Source organism: Rattus rattus, chromosome 1 (assembly GCF_011064425.1).
Source record: "Rattus rattus isolate New Zealand chromosome 1, Rrattus_CSIRO_v1, whole genome shotgun sequence".
Lineage (NCBI taxonomy): Eukaryota > Metazoa > Chordata > Mammalia > Rodentia > Muridae > Rattus > Rattus rattus.
Genome location: NC_046154.1, coordinates 65,732,136 through 65,747,178, shown reverse-complemented (window position 1 = coordinate 65,747,178; position 15,043 = coordinate 65,732,136). Strand labels below are relative to the sequence as shown.

Below are 15,043 nucleotides of genomic sequence, written 5' to 3'. Positions count from 1 at the left end.
CCATTCACTGCAGTGAAACTGCTTCATGAAACAATTATGGGAGACTGGGAGGAAAAGGATGTAGGGGACTCTCGGAACTCAGCTAGCAGAAATGTCACTGACTCACTGGTTCAGGTCAGCAGACACATCTGGTTCTTTGTACATGTTGGTCACTTGAAGATCTCTACCGTAGGTAAGAGATCATGCTGTTAATCAACACTGGGTCTTGAATGTCTTGGGTTCATACAGTTTATGCAACATCCCGTGAGGAAGTCTCCGGGAAAACACGTAAGTTTTAGATGTCCAACAGGCTCCTTGCTTACCCTGTGGAGTTCACTGGATTGGTGCTCATTGGTGTGACAGTACGCAAGGAATTTTTTACCACTTCACTGGAATAACCATCCTTTGCAATTTTTTTTCAGTCTCTCCTAGGTTTGTCACCATTTTAAATTTTCCTGAATAGCCTAGGTGATTACCGCAAAGCCAGTCACTTAATCTAATAGAATTCATTGCAGCCAGAGTATTGTGCTGAGATTAATGGCATAAACACCCCGCCCTGTCTGCAGGTTGATACAGCAGCATGAGATCATTACCTCTCCTTCATTAGCCTTACCAAGTTCACTAGTTAATTTGATCATTTTCTGCCTCCACAGTTCCTACCGACTACAGCTATTTGCCTGAAGGCAGTTTTATTAGAGCAGCCATTGGCTTCTTCGTCACAGGAGGAAAAAAAGGCAAGTGAGCACATTTCTTGGATTCTATCATTCTTTCTTCATGTTCTGTAAACTGTGTGACTTAAGCACGCCCCTACAAAATCAGACAAATCGACTCCTAAGGGGGGAGTGTTGTCTTCTGCCAAACCTTCTTCCTAGATGGCTAGGAAGCTAGCTGAGGAATTGCTAGGTGAATGTGCAAACTATGTAGTCCATCATGGGTGGCTCTGTGAAAACTCCATCTTCCATTTTGTCACGTGTAGAGTGTATCAAGCACACACGGCTTTTTCTGTCAGTCTCCCTAACACTAAGTCATTGGTGTAAGTAGAGAAGGCACATCCAGGTGTCGTTTGTACCCCAGACCTGGCTGGGAAGCAGCCCTTGTCCCTGGCCTTGTCTGATCATTCTGTGTTGCTGGAGTCACTCTAACTCCTGTTTCTAGCTTGTGATTTTTCTTGGCACTCGTTTATCCTGCTGTGCTCCTGGGCTGTGGCCCTCCGTGTTATAAGATAGAGGTTCAGCGCTTTTGTTATACAGGAAGCAAAGCAGTGCTGTGCGAGTTCCTAAAGAGGAGCTCTTTAATGACATACATGTTTCAGAGTTGTGAGGAAAACGTGTAGGCTGTTAGAACTGTGTGCGTCCTGACTCAGGTGCCAGCTTCATTAGTGTAATTGTCTCAGTGGTGTCCACTTCTGGTCTTTCCTGTCTGGGCAAACAAGTGACTGTATGTCCAGTACTGTTTAAAAATTATTTTAAATGCTTTAAAGTAAGTTAAAATGAAAAACTGCAAGAAACCTGAAAGGGGCTGTTTGATGAATAAAGTTCATGGAAAAATAAAATTTTCCCTTTGGAAGAGAAAGTATTGTTGCTTGATGTCCCTCTGGAAACAGAAGTCTCCCCAGGGCTCCAGATCGGGAGCTGGTTTTGTAGCCTGACTCCTTTAGTCTCTGGAGTTTACAATGCATATTCCTATTCTGGGGTTGCGAGTTAGCACTGTTGGCTTTTAATTTTTTCCATATAAAAGTTGACATATGATTATGTCATGTTACGGTTGTTCTCTATAAACACAGATGATGTGTAAATTAGTTTAATGATTGGATGGCTATGGTTTATATGATCTTAAAATACATATAATAGAGATATCTTCATTGTGAAGAAGTTGAATTCTTACTAAATGCTCATCTAAACTTTGCACAACCAGAATGTTAGCACCATATATTTTTGTTGTAGTGTTATTAAATCGTTCGTTGTTAGTTTTTAAAATTTAAAAATGATTGTAATGTGAGAGATTAACATGAGAAGCAAAGTAAAAACTGAGGTCAGATAAAAGCCTTCAAAAACGTTTTCTTTTTCCTTTTCTAGCAAGTAAAATATCATTTGTCCTCCCAGATCCAGAGCCTGGTTTCTTGGCAGAAATGAACCCTCTCTGAGTCTCTGGGCGGGTCCTTGGTTCGCTGTGGCAGGCTTGCCTGTGATCTTTTGCAGTCCCGGCTCAGCAGGGAAGGCTCTGCCCAGAGTCTGGAAGCTCAGGTGGTACTGAGATGCTGCGGTGCTCAGCCTTGCTGGGAACCGTTCTACAGTGTCCTGCTGGAGTGTTTCAAACTGCCATCTTGCCAGTCGGATTTTTGGCATTTTCAGGTTGTGGGAGAGGGCTGCCTTCCTGTCAGGTTTGCTGACTAGATTCAGAGGAAAATCTATTCAGCCCACACATTACTAATGATGACCCCAGAGGAGTGGGGGCCGTGGGAGGCTGACCTCAGCCTCCGAAGCCCATTTACAAAAACAAAACCAGCCCCTGCTCTGTAGGACTAAATGGGATGGCCAAGCGGAGCAGAGGTGTGCATGCAAACGAGTGAGCAAGCGAGTGCTTTCTTCAGTGTGCCCAACTCATTTGAATTTTAATAATGCCCTTCTGAAGGAGCTTTTGAGTTTAAATGTCTGGATGTCACTCACCAGAGCCCAGTGGGGCTGCTGATAGGAAGGATGACAACGTCGGTGAACTCTTTTGAGGAAGAGAAGGTTTTTGAGAATAAAAATCATGCTTGGTACAGGCAGAGGATAGACCAGTTCAGGACCAGCACAGCTTCCTCGCCTCCCTCTGTGGGCTATTTTTAAATCTAATCACTCACGAAAGAAGCGAAGGGTTATATTTTGATTCACACATACAACAGAATCAGGGTGACAGAGGTTTCCAGCACAGCCCATGATGTCTGAGAACGTGCCAGACTTCTTTCTGAGGCTAAGACTTTACCATGCTGTGTATTCAGACCGTAATAGACAGGTGATGTTAGAGGGTCCATTCCTTAAAGGAAGCCTGCACTCCACGTCTGTACCATGTCTGCTGAACAACCCTAATTTTTAAGGAATTCAGTTCTTGGTTTTGAAAGTAACTGCATCTTTGTCTACCAGGCGATACTGTCTGTCTGCTCTGATATGGCCCTCCTATCTGGTGCGTGATTCCTTAGCTTTGGTAGGCATCATTCTCAATCACTGTGGAAATTTCTTGAGTGTGCCAGCCTTAAAGTCTTTGTTCAGAATTGAATTCCTCCCATCCGGCTTTTTGTTGTCATTGTTGTTTTTTGTTTTTTAAAACACAAGGCCACTATGTAGCAGAGGCTGGTCTTGAACTGACTTTACTGGTAATAAACTCAATATACATTAAAGCTAGCCTTAAACCTCTGATCCTTCTCACACCATCTCCCAAGTGCTGAGATCACAGGCGTAGGCCAGCACACCCAGCTCTAATCTTGAGTCTTACAGTTTCCCTTTTCTACTCATCCTTAAGATTTTAGATCTTCTATCTTTTCTCAATCCTCCTCCATTTCAGACTTCACCAGTATTTTATGTACTTCTTTAAGAGAGTATTTAAGATAGTTAATAAGAGTAGTGATTCTTTCTGATACAGGTATTTGTACATAACAGGGATGCTTCTGTTGTCACTGGGGAGTGTGACCAAAGCTTTCTAAGTTAGTGAGAATTATATTAGGCTTTGAAGAAATCAATAGCAGAAGTGTTACCGGAGCAAGGTATAGGAATCCCTGGAGGACAGTGGATGGCATTTGCTGTGATCTCACATTGGTCAGTGCTGTGAAGGGAAGCCTTCAGCTTATACACAAATGATCTGAGTTCATATTCTCAATCAGTTTTGGAATTTTAGTCATTTTTGGACTAGTGTGAGATTTACTTGTTTAGACAATGCCTTGCAGAATCCCTCAATTCCTGAATATACTCTAAATGATGTTAAAGGGTTGTTTGCTTTTATGAGATTATGGAATTGGTTTCCAAAACCGTGCGCCATTTTTAGTATTTTGAATTATTAAATATTTTACCTATACAACTCTGAAGCATTACTACAAATGCATGCTTGCATAGAACACGGGGAAGAAACAAGATAGCAGCCGAGCAGAATGTCTCCCACCTGTAATCCCAGTGCTTGAGAAGCTGAGGCAGGTGGGGCTTGGAGGCCATCTTGGCATGTATGGTGACTTCTGGGCCAGCCAAGGCTATGAAGCAAGAATAGGCTAACCCCTGTTCCTGCAAATGAGCACAGCTGTCATTTGTCTTCTGTGACAGGAGGCGTGGAGGACACAGGAAAAGCACAGCAGTGCAGCACTTTTCTTGACATTTGTCAAGATCTCAAAACTTTCCTGTAGGTTTGTTATTTATGCATCAATCAATTAATTTAGACAACATTATATGTACCTAAGGATGAGCCTTGAACCAACTATGAGGCCAAGGATGGACTTGAACTTCTGACCTCAAGTCCTGGGATATTAGGCTTGTGTCCCCATGCCTGATTTATGGGATGATAGAAGTCCAGCCCAGGGCACCTGATCATGCTATGCAAGGAGTCTCCCAACTGAGCTACATCCTCAACTTTTTTTTTTTTTTTTATCGTGTCAAGCCAGGAGAGGAAGAGAGGAAGAGAGAGAGAGAGAGAGAGAGAGAGAGAGAGAGAGAGAGAGAGAGAGAGAGAGAGAGAGAGAGAGAGCAGAAGGAAGAGAGAGAGAGAGAGAGAGGAGAGAGAGAAAGAGAGAGAGGAAGAGCAGAAGGAAGAGTGAGAGAGAGGAAGAAGAGTGAGAGAGAGGAGGAATAGTGAGAGCCATCCTCAACTTTTTATTTCTTCCTTTAATCATCATTATGTTATCCATAAAGGAAAACCCACCCATTACTCTATAATTCTTTTTAGATAGTATCATTTTCATTTAACAAATGATACTATCTAACAAATACTTATTTGTCAACTTATTGCTTTTATTAATGTACAAATTTAATTTTATAATATTTATGTATATGTGATGGCTAAATTTGCCCACCAGCTTGACACACCAGGGGAAAGGGACCCTAAATTGAAGAATCACCTCTATCAGATGTGCCTGTGTGCATATCTTTGGGACATTTTCTTGACTATAATTGATGTACAAAGTCCCAGCCCACCGTGGGCAGTACCATCCCTAGGTAGGTAGGCCTGGGCTGTATAGGATCGCTCAATGAATGTGAGCCAGTAACAAAGAAGCCAGTAAGAAGCATTCCTCTGTGGTCTCTGCTTCAAGCTCCTGCCTTAAGTTCCTACGTTGGATTTCACAGCTGATAGACTAGGACCTAAAAACTCGTGAACCGTTTCTTCCCCACATTGGTTTTGATGATGCTGTGGTGTTTCACAGCAACAGAAAGCAGCTAGAATCATATGCTTTGTATTTTTAAGTAATGTTTCTCAATTTCACTTTTGTCACCATAATTATCACTTATACACAGTTGTACAGGGTCTCATCAAGGGGCAGGCAAATGGCTTAGTGTATAACACAGGCATAAGGAAGAAGATAGTGGCTGAGCAGAACAGCTCCCACCTGTAATCCCAGTGCTTGGCACAAAGGATGACAACCTAAGCTTGATGTCCAGACCCCACATCTGGACATCAGAAGAACTGACTCTTGAAATTTGTTCCTTGACTTTTGCATGCCTCTGCTCTTTTGAATATACACAATAAATAAGTGTAATTAATACTTCATTAAGTTGATATATCAAAATTAGTCATTCTACTGTGGATCACTTTTAAAGTATCTGTTTAGTGAATATCTCTATCCAGATAGAGTTCTCTCTTTTACTCTAAGTTTTCTTCTGGTAAATTCGCAGCAGTTTATTAGTGGGCAAAAGTGTGAAGATTTGGTAACTAGAGGGTGGTGTGGTCTCTTTAAAGATTTATTTCTATGTTTTTTTGTGTGTGTGTCTGTCTCTCTGTTTCTCTGTCTGTATGTATGTATGTCCATGTCAGTATCATTGTCTACTATGTGTGTAGCATTGCCATGAAGCTGGAGTTACTGGCAGCTCTGGATGCTCTGTGTGTGTGTGTGTGTGTGTGTGTGTGTGTGTGTGTGTGTGTGTGTGTGTGTGTGTGTGTGTGTATGTGAAGAATGGAACTCAGGTCCTCTTCAAGAACAAGCTCTCTTACTAAGCCATCTCTCCTGACCTTGGCATGGCCATTCAATGCTGCAAAAGGATTATGAACCCTGAAAGAAATCAGTATATCATGAAGGTTAAAATACAGGAATCTGGCTCGATATCCTTTTATAAAGAAGAACAAGATACATAAAGACCAGTGGTAACAATAAAAAATAAACATTCAGGTATACTATGATGCACTGAATGTGATTTGTTTCAATTTTATTTCGATGTCAGGAAGAATGAACATTTTGCATGCATTCACTATATTTTAAAATTAAAATTTAGAGTTTTTAAAGTAACTTTATTGTTGTATGTATATGTGTGTGAGTGCAGGCACATGTGATCAAATATGTGGGATCAAAGAAAGGTTGTCGGGTTCGTGTGGTAAGTGTTTTTACCCACAGAACCATCTCTTTGGTCCAGAATTTTTTATTTAGTGTTTGTACTTATTTACATTTATTCTACCAAAAAAAATACAGGAAAGTTGCAAACTATCTCTTTTCTTTAACTATAAGAAAAACGTCAGTATTCCTTTCGCCCAGAAACAACAATTCATGCTTCACTAAAATCCAGCAAGGACTCTCGGAGGAAAGGGGAAATGTGCAGTGTGTGCTGGCTATTGTTTCTCTCTGCCTTCTCTAATCCCAAGGAGTCCTCAGCCCCGTCTTTCTTTACCTGGTCATGTTTTATGACTAGAGATGTTATTTCATAGAGCATTCCTCAGTTTGGGCTTGCCTGGTGTTCCCGTGTTAGAGTCAGGTCAGCCACCTTTGGAAGGAGAATCACAGAAAGGATTTCTAATCTCACTGCACCCATGGGGTGGCATGCGGTGCTCTCCTTGGTTCTCTGTGCGGTTAAACATTCAGCTTAAGTAAGATGATAGCATCTCGGTCTCTCCTAAACATATATCCTAATGTTCCTTCTGTTTTCAATCATTGATCTTGGTGTTTATTAATGTACCTTGTCTAAGTTATTGCAGTAAGGCTGGAGTGTAAGTCCAGGTAACCCATTTTTTCGTTTTGCTTTGTTTTTCAGAGAATGGTATTTAGAAACCAAGGTCTGGGGCAGAGCCTTTCTCCTGGGATAATTGTCACTGTTTCCAGGAATGTTGAACAGGAGCTCTGTTCTCTTTCTCTCTTTTATATCTTGCCTATTTGTACATCAAAGTGTGTCTTTATCTTTATCCATGTCTAAGCTGTGTTTATAAATTCATGCACCAGTCTACTCCCCTGCCTCTCTTTGCCCATATTTACAACCCTGTGTTCTGGACTGTAGCAAGCCTGGCTCATTCTTCTCAGCCTGTTTGCGCATTTGATCAGTCCACCTATAGGAAACCAAGCCCTATCCCTCTGGGCCATAACCCTACTAAGTTGCCTTTCTCATTAGCTTCTGACCTCTGCTTGGTGGCCTTCCTGGTGCAAGGGCTCGGGATATTTTTGGATTTGGTATCTCTGAATGTTGTTCAGGGTTTTGCTCCAAAGATAGAGTGCTCTACCGGCTTTTAGTATCTGGTGTTTCAGAACCAATGCTTTTCAGCAACTGTATTGATTGTAGTTTCTGGTCAGGGGCAAAGTATTTAATACTTCCTACATACAAGCCATCCTATAATGGTGTGTGCCTGAATTCTCTATAGACTTCATCCTTTCTACCTTGATCTAGACATCTTTTATTCTGGTGAGTGAAGATCGAACCTTCAATGATGACCTCTGATTAGATCTGATTTTCCATCTCATACTTTCCTGTATCTTTCTTTGTGTGAGAGTGTGTGTGTGTGTGTGTGTGTGTGTGTGTGTGTGTGTGTGTTATATGCCATCATTTACATGACTGTTTATTCCTTTTTGTTTCAAGTTTGCCTTTTTCATTAGACTATACTTTTTTCAATGTGCAGGAAGAACACCTTTGAACAGTCTACCCATCATGTAATATAATTTAAGTATTTGATCTTTATCACTTGGATATATTTATACCAAAGGTTGGATTATTCTAAGCTGAGTTAATCTGTCTCCTACAGCAGTGAAGATGGAGAAACTAAATGTCTGTATCACACACCTGATGGAGATTATACATCCCATATGTTAGCCCATTTGTGGCCAGGCTTTTCCTGTAGTAATCACGCTGTCCTCTGTGCAGCCCACGCACATGAGACAATGCCCTACTGCCCTACTGCGATGCACTGTGCTTGGACATGCTGTCTGGAGCTTTGGGGCTGTCAAGTGGATGAGGGATGTGAGTCAGCTTCACATTCAGGTTTTAAGACATCTGGACCTTTTTGACAAGTACCCACTGGCACTCTCAGGTTCAAGTTCATGGTTCATGGCTGATGACAGTCCAGTGGTCGTCTTACCATAGGCACTTACTTGAAGGACAAAACACTGACATAAAGGACATGATGATCCCCATCGTTTACACTCTTCTGTTCCACACAGAAGAGCTCTGTGGTAGGAACCAGGATCCTGTGCTTCAGATAAGCTTTGGGCTTCCTTTTTCTTATCCTCCTCCCCAGAGGCATGTAACTGCCACATGTTTTCTCATTCCTCGCTCTTACTGTAGTTTCCATCATTCCACTGCCTGTCAGAATGGGTTCCTTCCAAACACAGAGGAAATGTCTGTGTGATTCTCATCATGCTTCTCAGTACTGGTGCCCTGCCCCTTTTAACTGGAAGATTTCGTGCACTATCAGAGGCGTGAATTTCAGCCCTGTGCTGCATTTCACAGCTTGTTTCTGACACTTGCTGGCATGTCAGGTCAAGTTAATGAAGACTGGAGTAACATGCACATTCAGGGCCAACAGTGCCAGGGCAACATACACATCCAGTGCATCTGATGCCAGGACAGCATGCATGCACATACAGTGCAGGCAGTATTGGGGCAGTACGTATATAGAATGTAGTCAGTGGTGAAGTTCATCTCGTCAGAGGCGAGCTCATTGTCTCAGCAATAAAACATAAACAGTGCTCATATTTCGCATAGGCTCCTCGTATGACAGAAAATGTTGAACCCTTTCTCCAGCTTCCTTAAGTCTTTTGGAAACTACACATTTTCCATAATGCATGCTACTGGAGGACTTGGAATACGAGATATGTAACTTCAAAAGTATTTGACATAAAATCCTGAGACCCCCCAAAATAGACATCTGCTTATGTATTAAAGACTTCCAGTAAGATTTGCAGTGTATGCCTGTGTACCAGGACACTACTGTCAATGTGTACCAAAAGGACCTTTACAAAGCAAACTAGAGGCTAAAGAGATTGCTCAGTGGTTAAGAGCTCTGGGTACTCTTGAGAGAACTCAGGTTTCTCTCACAGCACCCACATCAGGTGGCTCCACCGGTAACTCAAGCTCCAAGAGGATCCAACACCTCTGGTCTTCACGGCCGCATGCATTTATGTATATGCACATACCCACACGTAGATACACATAATTAAAATACAGTAATGACTAGAAAAGCAAATTACTTCCTGTTGCATGAAATCAGACTCTAATCTTTCTCCAAAATTGGACTTGTATGCAAAGCTAACCTGTTTCAGCCAGTTATCACACCTGGTTTCACTTTTTTGTTTGTTTGTTTCTTGCTTTTGGTCCTCTCATTAGAAAATAAGTTCTCTGAGCATAATCCCTCTTTTGTCTTTGTTAAGTTCTCTGTGTATTGCTGGAAAGTAAACACTTGGGTGCACATATTTATAAAATGTCTCTATTTTCTCTGCCAGAAAGTCTTCCAGAAACAGCAATAGTTAAGCCCTCATGAGACTTGCTAGAGTCCCACTATTGTATCTCTAGGTGGGATAGAAATAAGGTATCAGTTACTAGATGCACAGCACTGCTGTGATGCTATAGAACAGATATATGAATGGAGGGGGCATTGACCTTTAACATTTTTAGCTGGAAAAGGGAGGCGTTAAAAGTAAAACCTTGCAAGGCGTAGTTGTAGTTTTAGCTGGAATAAAACAGCCAACAGCCAGGAAGTAGTTGAGTGGGTAGCTAGGCTTACAAAACATTGCTGATTTGTTAGCTGCTCTGGTGGGAATGAGAGTCAGAACATAGGGTTAAAGTCTGTATTGAAGGTAGGTATGGATTTGTATTATCAACTTAGAATTAATATTTAAACTGAACATAGATGAGCTTATAGAGATTCAGCCAAAGATAAACACAAAAGCTTATTTTCATAAGCAGCTATCTCTAGAATAGGAACGTGGTGCACATACACTATTCATTCATTCATTCATTCATTCATTCATTCATTTATATTTGTCTCTGTGTGTATATGATGTCTATGTTTGTGTGAGGGCCTACATATGCCACAGCACCTGTAGAGAAGTCAGAGAATAGCCTTGGGGCCAGTCTCTCTGATATACTGCAGTTTGTGCACCCCACGCTAGCTAGCCTATGAGCTTCCAGGGGGATGTTCCTGACTCTACCTCCTATTCTGCAATAGGCATGCTGGGATTGTAGATACATACTGCTCCATCTAGCTTTTATGTGGATTGCAGGAATCTGAGTTCAAGACATCAAACTTAGCAACAAGTGCCTTTATATATTGAGCCATCTTCCTGGCCACATGATACACTTGTTATTGAAAGAGAACAGAGCTTGCTATATATGTGCAGTTTTTATGTGAATGCTTATTTTTATTCTTTTGGACAGTCACCACAGAGATACTGAAATAGTGACTTTGTTACACAGCTGAGCTGCCTTGGCAAACTTGCTGTTCAGTTATGTGATGTCCTCCATCCTGTTATAATTCATCATAATGGTCTTCACCAGATCATGGCACCACCCTCTTAGACTTTTCAGCCTCCAGAACTATGCTGCTCTCTCAGCTTACTTCTCCTTTTTGACCCCCTACTTCTGCTTCTTTCTTTTCCTCTATATCTATGGTTTGTGTTCTTTTTCTCCTGTCCTGCTTTCCTCCTCATTCACCCTCAAGTCTCCTTTCTCCCAAGCTTCTCCTTTCTATAGTGTGATGTAGCACTGCCTCCATCCTTGCTAACCCTTTCACAAGGTCAGCCTTTCCCTCCTGTTTCCCTGCTTCTTCTTCACCCACCCCTACCCCACAGTTTCTCCTTTCTGGGTTGTGATGTAGCTCTGCCTTCACTCTTGCTACCAGTCACAAGGTGGTTTTTCCCTCTTGGTTCCCAGCTTCTCCTTTCCCTCAGTTTCTCCTTCCCCTCAGCTCTTCTTTTCCCCTCAGCTTCTCCTTTCCCCTCAGCTCCTCCTTTACCCTCAGCTTCTCCTTTCCCCTCAATTTCTCCTTTCTGTGTTGTGATGTAGCTCTTTCTTCACCCTTGCTACCGGTCACAAGGTTGGTTTTTCCCTCTTGGTTCCCAGCTTCTCCTTTCCCCTCAGCTTCTCCTTTCTGTGTTGTGATGTAGCTCTGCCTTCACCCTTGCTACCAGTCACAAGATTGGTTTTTCCCTCTTGGTTCCCAGCTTCTCCTTTCTGTGTTGTGATGTAGCTCTGCCTTCACCCTTGCTACCAGTCACAAGATTGGTTTTTCCCTCTTGGTTCCCAGCTTCTCCTTTCCCCTCAGCTTCTCCTTTCTGTGTTGTGATGTAGCTCTGCCTTCACCCTTGTTACCGGTCACAAGATTGGTTTTCCCCTCCTGGTTCCCTGTTTCTCCTTCCCCCTCAGCTTTCCCTTTCCCCTCGGCTTCTTCTTTCTCCTCAGCTTCTCCTTTCTGTGTTGTGATGTAGCTCTGCCTTCACCCTTGCTACCAGTCACAAGATTGGTTTTTCCCTCTTGGTTCCCAGCTTCTCCTTTCCCCTCAGCTTCTCCTTTCTGTGTTGTGATGTAGCTCTGCCTTCACCCTTGTTACCGGTCACAAGATTGGTTTTCCCCTCCTGGTTCCCTGTTTCTCCTTCCCCTCAGCTTTCCCTTTCCCCTCAGCTTCTTCTTTCTCCTCAGCTTCTCCTTTCTGTGTTATGATGTAGCTCTGCCTTCACCCTTGCTATTAGTCATAAGGTTGGTTTTTCCCTCTTGGTTCCCAGCTTCTCCTTTCCCCTCAGCTTCTCCTTTCTGTGTTGTGATGTAGCTCTGCCTTCACCCTTGCTATTAGTCATAAGGTTGGTTTTTCCCTCTTGCTTCCCAGCTTCTCCTTTCCCCTCAGCTTCTCCTTTCTGTGTTGTGATGTAGCTCTGCCTTCACCCTTGCTACTAGTCATAAGGTTGGTTTTCCCCTCATGGTTCTGTTTTTCCTTTCCCCTAGCTTCTTCTTTCTGTGTTGCAATATAGCTCTGTCTTCACCCATGTTACTGGTCACAGGGTTGCTACAAGGTCAGGTTTTCCTTCCCAATTCCCCGCTTCTCCTTACCCCCCCAGCTTCTCGTGCAGCTGTTTTTTGGTCTGGCTGATGCACTCTCAGTTCTGCTTTCTTTCTGTTGACTCATTACCTTTTGTTGTTCTCACTCTGCTTCTCCCTATCTCTGAGCTTCTCTTTTCTGGGACTGTGTGACCGTCACTGACTCTGCCTTCACTTGTGGTCTAGTGAATTTGCCTTTGCTTTTCCCATTGTTTGAGCTTCTCTGTTTTCAGCTTCCCCCACATATCAGCTCTCTCATCTCTGCAGCCCCTCCTAGATCTGCTGATCCTGGGGGTTTTTTGCTGATGTAGTTTCTAGTTTTCCCCTGGCTTCTCTTTCTGCTGATGGAGGTTTTCCTTTTGCTGCTGATTCTGCCACCATTTCTTGTTGTCTTCATTATTCTGTATCTACATTTTCTGCATTTCTTTGTTTTTCTGTGTTTCTATGTAGCATCACTTTTACCTGCCCAATTTCATGGTTGTTCCCGCCTTTTACATCTATACGTTAATACTCTAGCATCTTAGGTTATCAGCTTTAAGTACCTCCCTCCCAATATGAGGACCAATATTGAATCGAGAGGTGGCTGATTAACATATGAAATAGCTATTTCTCCCTTGGTGCTCACCTCTAGAGCAGGCGCTGTGGCTTAGGAGCAAAAGAAGGTGGTAGGTGATGGGTGTGGTGCTTTAGAGCCATGGTAAATGGAGGTATTGTGTAGCTCCCCTAACTAAGATGCTGAGTGGGCAGCTCCATCTATCTGCTGTAAGGGTATTAAATTCTATACCAAGAGCAATGGGACAATAATAAAGACTAGCTCATTGTTCAAGAACACTAGGTAAAGAGACATGGAAATGTAGAAGACAGTAAAGATGTGTGGAGTATGTAGGGCCAAAGGAGGAGATTGGAGAGAATATCTGAGAACAGGGGAACAATGTTTGTAGCAAAAGGAGTTGGGTTCAAGTTGTAACATTGGAAGGTTGATTGTAACTAAAGATCTGGCATTGGAATCTTTGGCTGCAAAAGTAAAAACAGCTCCACTTTCAGTTGTAGCAGCCACACAGGTGTTTTGCTAATTCTCTTCTTTTCTGTTGTAGGTCCTGAAGCTGTGCCACCATCCCTTCTCAAAGTAGTGATGAAACCCATAGCAACTGTTGGGGAAAACTACCAGTACCCTCCTGCAAACTTGGCCGCACTCCTCTCTCCACTTATGAGGCTAAACTTTGGTAAACATCAAGTGTTTTTTTGGGTTTTCAGGCTATGTTCTTAGGACTTGGCCTGAATTTAAAAAAAAAAAAAAAAAAAAAAAAGCAGATTTTGTGTCACAGTTGACAGTGACTGGTAGATTTATTGTATCTTGTGAATGGCTATCTTACATACAATAGCTGAGTTTCACTGAGCCATTATAGGTGAGGGTGAGGAGGAAGAGGTCTAAAGACATAGACTTTATAGCTATGTCTGTATAGCTCTGAGACTGTATAGTTCTCAAAAACAACTCTTGAGGAACCGGGGAGATAGCTGAGTTGGTAAAAGGTTTGCTATGCAACCATGAGGACCTCTGTTAGATCTCCTATACCTGACAAAGATAGATAGATAGATAGATAGATAGATAGATAGATAGATAGATAAAAATAGATAAAGCAAGTGAGCAAGCAAGAGTGGTGCAGTGGTGCATGCCTATAATCGCAGTGCTGGGAAAAAGAAAATGACCCCTGAGGGGCTGGAAGATGGCTCGGTGCTTAAGAGCACTGGCTGCTCTTCCTGAAGACTTGGGTCAATCCCCAGCAGCCACATGGAAGCTTACAACTAACTCCAATTTCAGAAGATATCACGCCCTTACAGAGACATACATACAGGCAAAACACCAATGCACAAAAAATAAAAAAACATTGTTAAAAAATGTAAAAGAACGAAAGGAAGGTGGGGGAGAGATAGAGGAAGGGAGGGGGAGGGAGGGGGAGGAGGAGACCTCCCCCCACAGTCTTACCTGTAGGCCAACTTGATAGAGGCAATTTCTCACTTTGGGTTTCCTCTTGTCATGTAACTCGAGTTTGTGTCAAGTTGGTAAAAATTTAACTGGTACACTGGATAGAAGTTTCCCATGTGCTGAACACATACTGCATAAGAGGCGGGGAAGGCACTAAGATTTGTAGCTAGTGTTTTTCTCATGTGTCTAAGTAGTATCGGAGTGTCCAGATTTCTTTAGAATGTCAGAGAGATTTCCCAAGGTAGTGTAAGGCCCGTGGCTGTATCGAGAGTTAGGACTGAGATTCTAGTGGACATCTCTGCCTCCTCACTTGAGTGTCTCAAAGTTCTATTTGGTTGGATGGATTCTGTCATGTGCATAAGCGATCCAATCAGAGGGCTTGATTCAGACACTGACTCCTGAGCATCAGTCGGGGACCTGAGCACATTATTACAGAAATTCCTTTCTTCTCTTTTAGGCGAGGAGATACAGCAACTGTGCCTTGAGATTGCTGTGTCCCAGGCACCGTCATCACAGAGTGCGGCCGCACTGCTGGGCTTGTGGGTGATGCCGCCGCTGGTCCACGGTCTGAGTGTATGTAGTAGCTCCAGGTGCTGAGTGTAGCCAGGGACCATTCTCTGGGACGGCCACA

The 15,043-nt window shown here is 42.8% G+C and overlaps 1 protein-coding gene across 1 annotated transcript in view; it reads left to right on the top strand.

Moving 5' to 3' along the window:
• The window catches only part of Focad (focadhesin), a 295,998-nt gene that overhangs the window by 265,589 nt on the left and 15,366 nt on the right, over positions 1-15,043 (top strand). The window contains exons 35-37 of the mRNA XM_032902159.1: positions 633-713; positions 13,523-13,651; positions 14,870-14,985. Coding sequence (XP_032758050.1) covers positions 633-713; positions 13,523-13,651; positions 14,870-14,985 — 326 coding nt within the window. The remainder of the gene's footprint in view (positions 1-632; positions 714-13,522; positions 13,652-14,869; positions 14,986-15,043) is intronic.